This window comes from Sinocyclocheilus rhinocerous, unplaced genomic scaffold (assembly GCF_001515625.1).
Source record: "Sinocyclocheilus rhinocerous isolate Xijiao unplaced genomic scaffold, SAMN03320098_v1.1 scaffold3331, whole genome shotgun sequence".
Classification (NCBI taxonomy): Eukaryota; Metazoa; Chordata; class Actinopteri; order Cypriniformes; family Cyprinidae; genus Sinocyclocheilus; species Sinocyclocheilus rhinocerous.
In genome coordinates this window covers 7076-19525 of record NW_015629045.1, presented here as the reverse complement: position 1 = coordinate 19525, position 12450 = coordinate 7076, and the positions used below count along the sequence as shown (strand labels likewise).

Genomic DNA, 12450 nt, shown 5'->3' with positions numbered 1-12450 from the left:
AAGTAGTTATGCCCTTTGTGAACAAAGTCACAAAATTTCAGTCCAATGCGATAACATTAACTAGTATTTTCGGGAAAAAGAAAAATTTTTCAGAGCAAAAAGGACCCGAACACCACATGAGGGTTAAGTATGACTTCTTGTCGCAATTTTGTGACTTTGGCGCTTAGAGGGTTAATACGACTAAGAAAGAACTGTTGTTTATTTTGTGTTATTTATACTGTTTTTATTTCTATGTTCAATTTGTGAAAAGGAGCTCAGCTAGGAGGTCAAACGTTCCAGAAGCTCATAATTCATGTACAGTTCTAAGGTCTGAAGAGACTCACGTGAAATCATACAGGAGAGAAGCCAGTCAGTTGAACAAAACCTTTTACAGTGCTTGAGTGTTGTTGTTTTTACTGCATATGATAATTCATACTCAGAAAGTAGAACTGAAATGACATTTATTACAAGATGATTAGCAAGATAAATACCCGTGTACGTGTGGACATGACCTAAGAAAGAGCATATATTTCTTCATTTATCTAGTCACTTGATTCTGCTCTCAAAATGCACCAGATTTATGCATTTAAATTTAAAATGAACAAAATTGTCTTATACCCGCAGAACCCCTAGATTAGAGGAACCAATGTGTACCCATCACAGTCTCACAAAATCCTGTGGGGACACTGGGAATGTAGAGGAAACAGTGTAGGATTGGCTGTCTCAATGTGTGCGTATGCCAGTTCACCTTACTATTTGCGTGTGGACCATGTATGGCACTAAATACATTTCTTCAGTAAAGCATAATGATTAAGGGGGGCCTCACACAAAGAGAAGCCTAGGGGCCCCTGACCACCTTAATCCACCCCTGCCCATTTCAGAGCCATAACTTTATCTTTTAATAACTTAACAGCTCTCAAATACAGCAAGATTTGAGAGGTTACTCAAAATGAACTGCAAACTCTACATGAAGAAGACAGATGAGGACAGTAGCTCGAACAAAAGCTGGAGCATATTGTGCATATTTGTGTTTGTGCTCTGGAGAGCACCAGATTTTTCTATTTTCAATGTTTCAATAAATTGAGCAGTGTATCCAATCCAGGTGTGCCTCACACATCCTGAAAAGTAAAGCTTCGGTCTCTTTGATCGCCCACTGGTGGCTGGCTGTAGTACAGGTCAAAAACCCCGCCCTCTCCATGTAAACGAATGGTACTTGAGTCAAAATTTTAAAAAAAATTCTTCCCATACAATTTTCCGAAAGTCGGTTTTGGTCATTTAAGGTAGTTGTTATCACGCTGATATATGTTCAATTGTTCGTTTTTGTGATAAGTTTGATTTTAGCTAGTAATTTGATGCTATAAAAATGGGGCGTGTCATCATTGGTTGATTGGGTGTCATCATGGCTGAAAGGCTCTTTGATCGCCCCCTGGTGGCTGGCTGCAGTACAGGTCATAAACCCCGCCCTCTCCATGTAAACAAATGGTACTTGAGTTAAAAAAATAAAAAACGCTTCCAATACAATTTTTCGAAAGATGGTTTTGGTCATTTAAGGTAGTTGTAATCATGCTGATATATGTTCAATTGTTCGTTTTTGTGATAAGTTTGATTTTAGCTAGTAATTTGATGCTATAAAAATGGGGCGTGTCATCATTGGTTGATTGGGTGTCATCATGGCTGAAACGGGAGTTTGGGCAGGAGTTTGATACCGCGGCTCCACCTCACGAGACTACTGCGCAGACTCTGGCTCCAAACGAATCTCTACTGCGCAGACTGTGGCTCCAAATGACGTCATTTACTTAAGATGGCAGCGGCCATACTGAGATGCTTTGGCTTCACTTTTCTATAGTGGAAGGAATAGGAGATGCGTCGTCCATCTTTTTTTACAGTCTATGAGTTTGATTGAGTCAATGTTTGATTTTCTGATTTCTTGAACGCAGTGGCCAATTTGAAGCGTATAAGTTAAAATCCACTCACTGCGAGAGGAGACACCAAAATGAGACATTTAAATGAAACAGGGGCATAGTTTGTGGGGGGGATGGGCATAACCAAAACGAGCAAGTACAGTGCAAGCATTTTGCAAGTATTGCTGTCTACGGAGGGTCAGAGAGCTCTCAGATTTTATAAAAAATATCTTAATCTGTGTTCCGAAGCTGAACGAAGGTCTTACGGGTTTGGAACGACATGAGGGTGAGTAATTAATGACAGAATTTTCATTTTTGGGTGAACTAACCCTTTAATGTATGAACCGAATGAACCAGTTATCATCACAATATGACTGAAGCGCAGTTCTGTTAATTGTGCACGAATCAATAGAATGTGGACACATACATGATGTATTTTACCTAATCTAGTGTATTGATTTATTATTTTTTATTATATAATTTAATACCGAAGGCGAAGACTTATGCAATCTCTCTGTCTTCATTATGAAAACAGCTCAAACAAACGACAGAACACAGACCTGATTCGGGGATTTGAACTCTTGATATCTGGCAACCACACTCATGAAAGCTCGCCTAGTAGAGGCGTGTAGAGCAGTCCGCAATAACATTTTGTCTCCTTTTTTTGACGAAAAAAAAAGGTTTTTGGTAAAGTTTTTATCTTTTTGAAAAGATTTTAGTCTCGTCTTATTTCGTCAACGAATGTTTTGCATCGTCAATTGCATGTTGATATAGTCTTAGTTATTGTTTATTGACCTTATTATCGTTTCGTCTTCGTCTCGTCTTAGTCATGGGAACATGGTACAGGTCAGGCATGTTGGCTGGCCAATCAAGCACAGTAATATCATGGTCAGCAAGCCACTTGGAAGTGGTTTTGGCACTGTGGGCAGGTACTAAAGTCCTGCTGGAACAGGAAATCAGCATATCCATAAAGCTTGTCAGCAGATAGAAGCATAACGTGCTCCAAAATCATGCTTATTGGTGAAAGTGCAATACCTGAAATGCAAAAGTAAATTTATCAAATGACAACAATCATTACGATTATAATTTTGAGAAAAAAAAAATATTTTATCAGTTTAACCATTATACAGAATGACGAAAATGTGAAACCTCTCCCACCACCATGGGCAAGACCAAAGAGCTGTCAAAGGATGTCAGAGACAAGATTGTAGATCTGTACAAGGCTGGAATGGGCTACAAGACCATCAGCAAGAAGCTTGGTGAGAAGGAGACAACTGTTGGTGTGATTATTCGGAAATGAAAGAAATACAAAATAACCATCAATCGGCCTTGGTCTGGAGCTCCATGCAAGATCTCGCCTCATGTGTCATGTTTTGCTTGGGGATCAAATACTTATTTCACTCACTGAAATGCAAATCAATTTCTACCTTTATATAATGTGTTTTTTTTCCTGGATTTTTTTTGGTTGGTATTCTGTCTCTATACGTTAAAATAAACCTACCATAAAAATGACAGACCCTTCATTTCTTTGTAAGTGGGCAAACTTACAAAATCAGCAGGGGATCAAATAAATATTTCCCCCACTGTACCTGTCAGCATTGTCACAACATGATCAAGCCAGTGACCAAACTTAACACTTTCTCCTAATAGCATAAATATAATCTTTTATTTAAATTGTGATTAAATTATATAGGCCTACAGAAATCTATCAAAGAACGCTCCCTTTTTTCTGGAGCTGTCAATAACATGGCACAAGTTTATCTGGACATATGGTTGTCACTATGTCAGATTACAGATTATGTGATTTTGACTCTTAAAATCTTGACGTGATGTGCACAAAAAACATGTCAGACTACACGTCGCTACCCGACACTTCATCGCTTGCCATCTTTACCAGCGTGCTTTCTTCAAGAAGGCGGGACTATCGGCTGACAGAAGGTCTGTGCGCATAAACAAACAATGGCTACCTGATGACGTGTTTTACTCTGGCTGTCTTGTCGTCAGAAAAGCCCAAAAAAGAAAGAAAACCTGACAATGGACAAGTACCTGGATTGCATGAAGAGGACAAGTATGGACTGTCAATCCTCCAATAACTTGAGATAAAATATTGTTTTTATTTGACCTTTGTTCACTGTGTCAAAGTAGTCCCTCAAGGAAACATAATAAATGCAGGAGGATTGTTGTCATTACTCTACTAACATTTCCTCCATTGTTGGCGCTGGACAAGCCTACATGCTGTCGCCAATTGTTACTGTCACCGGAAATTGCTGGCTCTCCATTGAAATGAATGGGATCGTGTCACTTTGTCTCTGTGTGTGAATTGCAGTGTGAACGAGGCATTGCCTTGATACTACTAAACATAATCGTGCTGTGTTTGATTCATTTTTCAGCATATTTTTTTGCACAATTAAACAGAATTAAAATCACCTGTAAATAAAAGATTGTCAGCAGTTGATGTGTGCTTTTATGGGACAAAATTGACCGGGCCCTAGGTGCAACCAATTTGGGCCCCACATGGGTGTGTTCACTGGTTCATTTCGAAGGTAGGTAAAAGTTTACAGGGAAAAGTCAATATTAGAGTACTCAGAGAAAGAATATGCACATTTGAACTTATACAGTACATTTATTTGTGTAGCAATGTGTTGCATGTAAACAGAAAATTCACATTTTCATATCTATTTTTACACATTTCTTTACGAAGAGACCTATACAGTGAACAGAAAATTGCCACAAAATGACATCCATCAGAGAGAGAGGGAAAAAAAATACTACTGCTACAAGTTTCAATCTTCTTGGTGGGCATTGGTAGATATTAGAGTATACAAGTACATTTGACAGATTTTGGATCATTTTGCATGTGAAGACTCACATGATGAAAACAAAACAAAACAAACAAACAAAAAAATTAAATGGCAATTGAGCCAAAGGGACTGAGAAATTTCTAACTGTAAGCAATGGTCTTAATTTGTTCTTAATTTCTATAAAAATTCTGTTATGTTTTTGTTTTTTAAATAACAAAAAGCACCGATAAAATACCAGATGGATCAGCAGTATACATTTAGGCCCGGTCACATGAGCATTCATGCAGGTACAACCATAGATATGTATAGGTAGATTCTCCATTATTTAGATGGCAGATGCGTCTATGTGCTTGGAGCGGTCGAATGGGGAATCTACCTATACATATATGGGTAAAACAATGAGCATGATGTTATTGTTTGCATGGTTGTCAAGGATATGCAGAGTGAATGTGGGCAGCCACGCCATCATTTTCAAAAGTCTCCGTTTTGGTCAGTTTACACTGAAACGCAGTGTATTCAATGTTTTAGTTTTCAAACTAAAACGAGGTCTGCAGCGTTTTCAAAAGTCTCAATTTTTAAGGGTCGAAACGCATTTTAAAACAAAAATGTACTAGTATAAACAGGGCCTTAAAGAGGTCATGAACTGAGAAACCAAAATTCCCTTGATCTTTTGACATATAAGAGCTCATTTTACTATAAAAACATCCTGTAAGTTTCAGAACTCAAAACTTTGTCGTTAGTCTAAAAACATAGTGTGGATAAGCACCGCCTCCGCAGAAGATCGACAGCACTGCCTGTTTAGCTCCGCCCACCGATTCTACATCACTGTCTGTTCATTCCCGCCCACTGATTCACGCATGTGAGAGGAGAGAGGGGAGAGAGGCGAATGCGCAGGCTCTGAAGACAACAAGATGCTGTGCAGTGCCAAGTTTTGGAAAAAACAAGTATTTGCATTGCCTTCCCTCTACGTCAGTGAGAACTTGGTCCCTTGTTCACTTCATTTTACCACAGATTTGTTTACAAACAGGCTCGACACTCGATTCGACATGGGATTTTCATAAAGATTGAAACTAAAAGATGATGCTGTGCGACTATATTGGATCCGACAGTAATGTTGCGCAGCACGTGAGTAACTGTTTTCATTACGTGATAACTATTGCTTTGTCTGTTAAACAGATTGTTTGATATGTACTGAGTATTTATGCGTTTTAACCTAAATCACAGCAGCGTCCTTCTGTGAAGGACGTAGACTGTCAAACATACACAAGCCAATCATAGAAGTGGGCGTTTACTTCCGAGTCTACAATCCGCCACGCCTATTCAAACAGAGCGTTCTGATTAGGGGGGTTAAAAACAGGACAGAAAACAGCCCATTACTTCAAAATTATGATGTTTTTTAATGTAAAAATAACATGATAACATTATAAGTGGACCTCAGAGAAAAGTACAAGATAAAAAAACAGGCAGTTCAGGACCCCTTTAAAACATTAACAACATACAGCACACAAGTTTTTCACGCTTTTAAAAAAGGAGTCAACCCATAGAAATCTCCTTCCACAAACAGGACAGTTTAGGGCCGGACAATAATTAAATATCAGTATGTATCGCGATATAATTTTTTTCAATAACGGTGATATAATTTTTAAAGGGGTCATATGATGCAATTTAAAATTTTCCTTTCTCTTAGGAGTGTTACAAGCTGTTCGTGCATAGATAAGATCCCTAAAGTTGCAAAGTCTAAAGTCTCAAACCCAAAGATATATTCTTTATAAAAGTTAAGACTTGTCCACGCCCTCCTAAAATGCCTTGTTTAAACCGCGAGCTTCAGCTTTCAACATAAATGTAAAGACAGTACATAATGTCCTTAGTTTTACCATCAGTTCAAGCCAGAAAGGGGAACAGAATCGTGTGACAGACACAGTGATGATACTCGTATGTATTTGCAGTACACAAGCCGCGATTAAGAAAGCTGACTCCCCTTTAAATACATTTCCGATATTTCGATATACATTACCAGTGTTTCCCATACACTGATTTATTTGTGGCTTTTGACTTCGTTGAATAAACATGAGCACTGCACATTTCAAAATCAAAACGCGGCGCGGGTGTTTTATATTAATGTATCTCTGAAAGGAACCGATTGTCTTCAGAAAAGTTTCGATGGCATTTTTATTTTATCTGATAAAGTAGCGTTCATGAGCAGAGCTGCTTTGATTACAGCCATTACCGGGGAAACCGCTGTTTTCATATTCTTTATCCTGGCTGAAGCACATTTGTTTCAATCTATAAGAATAATCAGCCTAAACTTCCAGTCAAATTTTTTTAACAGTAAGATTTGTATCGTTTTTTTAAAGAAGACTCTTTTGCTCACCAAGCCTGCATTTATTTGATCCAAAGTACTGGGGGGGGATTGTAGAAATTAATTCTTTTATTTAGCAAGGATGATTTAAATTGATCAAAAGTCATGATAAAGACATTTATAATGTTACAATGATTTCTATTTCAGATAAATGCCATTCTTCTGAACTTTCTATTCATCAAAGATACCTGAACAAATTCTACCCTGTTTTCAACATAATAATACATGTTTTTTGAGCAGCAAATCAGAATATTAGAATGATTTCTGAAGGATCATGTGACACTGAAGACTGGAGTAATGATGCTGAAAATTTCTGAAGGATCATGTGACTCTGAAGACTGGAGTAATGATGCTAAAAAAATCAGCTTTGAAATCACAGGAATAAATTATATTTTAAAATATTTCCTAATAGAAAACAGTTATTTTAAATAGTAAAAAATATTTCAAAAAGTTACTGTTTTTTTGCTGTATTTTGGATCAAATAAATGCAGGCTTGGTGAGCAGAAGAGAATTCTTTAAAAAACATTAAAAAACTTTTTGTTCAAAAACTTTTGACTGGTATGTTAGCCTATAGTTTGAAGTCAAAGATATTAACAATTAATAAGGTGAGTCTGAGATGTTTATTTGACAGTGATTTCACATTTCTTGTGTGTATGAAGGCTAAATACAAATAAAAGGTGAACATTGATTTATTTGTGCTGTTTTTTTCCCTAAAAAATTTAATATTTTTATAGGAAGAGGTTTCATAGAATTGGCAAATAAATTTTTCACAAGTTTGAAGGTACAGACATCTGTTGTGGGTGTTCTTGGCAGTTTTTATGAGGCTTTTTAAAATTGTGTTCATATCGATAACAGAATTATATCGTATCGACCGAAATTATGAACATTGATTTATTTGTGCTGTTTTTTTCCCTAAAAAATTTAATATTTTTATAGGAAGAGGTTTCATAGAATTGGCAAATAAATTTTTCACAAGTTTGAAGGTACAGACATCTGTTGTGGGTGTTCTTGGCAGTTTTTATGAGGCTTTTTAAAATTGTGTTCATATCGATAACAGAATTATATCGTATCGACCGAAATTAAGAAATATACCGTGATATAAATTTTGCCCATATCGTCCAGCCCTAGGACAGATGTGAGGCTTTTAATTTGTATGAGTTTTATGGTAAGGCATCTTTTTAGTGTGAACTCTCATGCAATGATTAAATCCTCATTTACAGGTGAAACTCTATCCATACTGAGAGCAGCCAAAAGGCTTTTAAATAGGGCTGCACAATATATCGTTTCAGCATATCGCGATGTGCGCATCCGCAATAGTCACATCGCAGGATGTGCGATGTTTAGTATACTGATCGTTATATTTATACTGATCGTTTTTTGCTCACACAAAGACCTGGTCTACACCAGACGCGACAGCTGTAGTATCGCGCTGCCCCACGCCGCAACAGTCTAGTACACTGGACGTGACAAAGCGACCGTTGCACATAATTTGAACTTTGTGTCAGCACGTCGTAAATAGAACGAGGCAGCTGTTTACTGTCGGTGATTTGTCGTGTCGCGCCGCATCTGATTATAATGGGTTCAGCATTTTGTCACGTCGCGCCCTCGTATCCGGTGTAGACACGGTGAGAGCCACGCAGATGCACGTGAACACTTAATTCCGTTCACTTCCACGTCTATTTGTGCGAAATTATGTCAAAATGCATGTCTCTGCAAGTATCCTTTTAAGTTGTTTATGGCTTAGGTGAAGGTAAACAATTGAGAAAGGAAATGGATGTGTAACAGTATTTTGGTTCACAGCAGTTTGAGGCTTTCTGTGTCATAATTGTTAATCAAACAACAAAACAGAGAAAAGTCACTTTTGTAGCTTTAACAGATTTATTCAATTTAATTTGTACAATGAAGACTATGCAGTGTTATTTTACATTTAATTATTCAATTTCTGTACCGGAATACGGTTAAGACTTCCTGAAAAAAAATGTAAAGCACTGTTTATTTCATTTGTATCTTTGTTCTATTATATTTATCTATGCTTGTAATTTGTTTATTTTCTATGCTGATTTACTCACCTACAAACCCCAATCATTGATATTAGTTTTTTTCCCAAATAGAGCTATTCAAGTCATCTGGTGATTTTTTTTTCTCATATCACAATATAGCAGAAAAACAAAATATCACAATGTGAGTTTTTTCCAATATCATGCAGCCCTACTTTTAACCAGCATGAATTAACATGTGAGTCTCTAGGTATCCTTTACGTGTGAAAGACTTTCCACACTGAGAGCAGATGAAGGGCTTTTCTGTAGAGTGAGTTACCAAATGATTCTGAAGGTGTCCTTTCTGAGTAAAACTCTTTCCACACTGAGAGCAGATGAAAGACTTTATCCCAGTATGAATTAACATGTGATTCCTCAGGATTCCTTTACATATGAAACTCTTTCCACACTGACAGCAGGAAAAAGGCTTTATTCCAGCATGAATTAACATGTGAGTCTTAAGGTATCCTTTACGTGTGAAAGACTTTCCACACTGAGAGCAGCTGAAAGGCTTTTCTGAAGAGTGAGTTACCAAATGATCATTAAGGTGTCCTTTCTGTGTAAAACTATTTCCACACTGAGAGCATCTGTAAGACTTTATCCCAGTATGAATTAACATGTGCTTCTTAAGGTTTGTTTTCCGTGTGTAAGTGTTTCCACACTCAGAGCAGGTGAAAGGCTTTTCTGAAGTGTGAGTTACCAAATGGTCCTTAAGTTGCCTTTTTTTTGTAAAACTCTTTCCACACTGAGAGCAGGTAAAAGGCTTTATTCCAGCATGAATTAACATGTGATTCTTAAGGTTTTCGTTACACGTGAAAGTGTTTCCACACTGAGAGCAGCTGAAAGGCTTTTCCCCATTATGAATTCTCACGTGTTTCATAAGGCTTCCTTTCTGTTTGAATGTGTTTCCACACTGAGAGCAGCTGAAAGGCTTTTTGACTTCTGTTATTTGAATGCTGTAACTCACTGGTTTTTCTTCTTTGACATCATGATCTTTCTGATCCTGATGTTTCTCCTCCACCTCATTCAGATCATGTGTTTCTTCTTTCACTTTCATCAGGCCTAAAATGAAATCATTAAAAAGATGAAAATCAATTGGAACATTTGGAAAATAAAGGATAAAATATTTGTGTACAGATAAAAACAGTGTCAAAACTGTCCCTTTTCACACAGATCCATGAAAACACGCAATACTCATGCACATGCCTATTGTTTTTACAAATGGGGATCCCCTTTACAATGCTGTTGTCTGTATGTGAAAAAAAACAAACTAAGAAACAAAATATATTTTAATGTAATGGACCCTTTGATGTATTGTGAAAAGTACTTGTCTAATCTACATTATTTCACAGCTGTCTACAGGGAATCTGCAGGTATCTGCACCTCAAATGTAATAAATTTTAAAGGAATATTGAACTGCATTGTTTTTTATTATTATTTCATATCGTTTCTTGAGGTGCACATTTATGTTTTTACACATAAATAAATGTAATTTTTTTCCTGATTTTAGTCTCGGATTTGAACGCTCTGTTTGAAGGGAAGTGTCTGCCGTGAGACTTCAATGAAAACGCTCACTGCTGTGACTGGCTAACATATTTGCATAGAAAGTATTACATGCGGAACAGTCTCAAATACTTTTACTATGTTTTTACCATTAAGCCGTCGAGATTAACTAATCATGTAAAGTGGTAATTATAGAATTATATTTAGATCTACTCCCATCACTAGAAAGGATGGATCAATGAGCACTGAGCAGATGACAATCTGTTTGATCTCATTATTGCAACTCGTTTTCTGCACTCTCACAAAATGCTTTCATCATAACTAACAGCAAACATGATGTAAATACTTTAAAAGGTTCATTGTGTTGTGTAAGAGAACCATTTATTATAATGAGTTTTAATTGTCCAGATAAACTGGTGCTGTGATTGACTGCTCCAGCAAACATTTCTGTATATAATTTAATCACAATTTAAATAACAGATTATATTCATGATATTAGGAGAAAAAATTTTAAGATTGGTCACTGGCTTGATTTACTGACACAAACAAAAAAAATTTTTTTAAACAATATGACTGAACTTGAATAATTACACATCAGAAATCACTGGTCACAGATCAGGCATTATAATAAACAAGGTTACTTCCATGTTGTGACAATGCTGTCAGGTTTATATATTACAGTAAATGTCTGTTTGCAAAGCCTGCTGCAAAACTGTTACTGATTTACAGTGAAATGTACCGAACAAGCAAAAAATGCTCTACTGAGACATTCACATGGTTGAAAATAACCACAGTCTTATAGCGAGTTTACTTAAAATTTGGCTTCTAATTAGGGTTGGGCGATGTCTACCAAAATGGCATCGGACGATTTCTACAGTGAAACATTGTGATGGACGATGAAATCGGAGGGTGGAGTTAGGGGTGTGCCCGAAGCGCGAATCCGTATGCAGAAAGGCACGGAAAACAAATAACGCGTTCTACGGAGCCACTGAAGGGACATGGTTAGCCGCTTGCTAGCGGTAGACTGTTACATTACAGTACATGAAAGCTCACTTACCACATACACAGAGTAAGGAGACATGACTGATAGGACAATGGCGAATGATTTGCAGATACTGAGCACCACTGACAATCTTGTAAAATGTGTGGTAGGTACTGCCGCTCCGTAGTATAGAGTCCATGTGATCGCGAATCTCGAAAGTGAAAGTAAAATGAGAGCGCGCATTCGAAAGTGGTTCCAATGCCCTGCATTTTAGTAGCGGTTCCCTGATGGCCGCAGTTTATATACAGTATAATTACCCAACGATATAATTGTGAGAGAAAGTATTGAAAAAAATGTTTATCCTCCCATCTCATAGGCTATTTATTCCCTTTTGGGGTTCCGTAGTAAACTTAATTTATTTTCCGAACATGGAGTTGGGATGCTTGATGACGGATGTTCACGGATGAGGTAATTAATTATTTTTTATTACCTGTACCTTCCACAGTTATTCAAACAGTGAATACATTATACAGAGAAAGCGTGCAAAGAACATTTACATTGTCAAAGAACATTATGACTTCCTTTGGTCCAGTGCGAGTTAAAGCACTCTTAAAAAACTCCCCTTATAATCAGTAAACTGTCTATACACTGTTTGATGAATGAACCTCATACTCACATCATACATACCAGGGCTCGCAAAATTTTAAAATCCCTGGTAGCCCTTCGGGCAGGTACTCTTCAGATTTTGGTAGCCCGAAAATTAATTTAACTAGCCCAAATAAAAAAAGACCTATAGAAATATATAGTTTAAATGTCAATCAAAAATATTTTCAATACACAAATATCAACAAATATGAAGGAAGGAATTTTATTTCACTATTTACAGGGT

General features: G+C 37.0%; 1 protein-coding gene across 1 annotated transcript in view; it reads right to left on the bottom strand.

The window, feature by feature from the left end:
* Positions 1 to 9254: 9254 nt before the first annotated feature.
* Positions 9255 to 12450, bottom strand: part of LOC107738643 (gastrula zinc finger protein XlCGF8.2DB-like) — an 8978-nt gene continuing 5782 nt past the window's right edge. Inside the window, exon 2 of the mRNA XM_016550422.1 lies at positions 9255 to 10138. Coding sequence (XP_016405908.1) covers positions 9255 to 10133 — 879 coding nt within the window. The 5' untranslated portion in view covers positions 10134 to 10138. The remainder of the gene's footprint in view (positions 10139 to 12450) is intronic.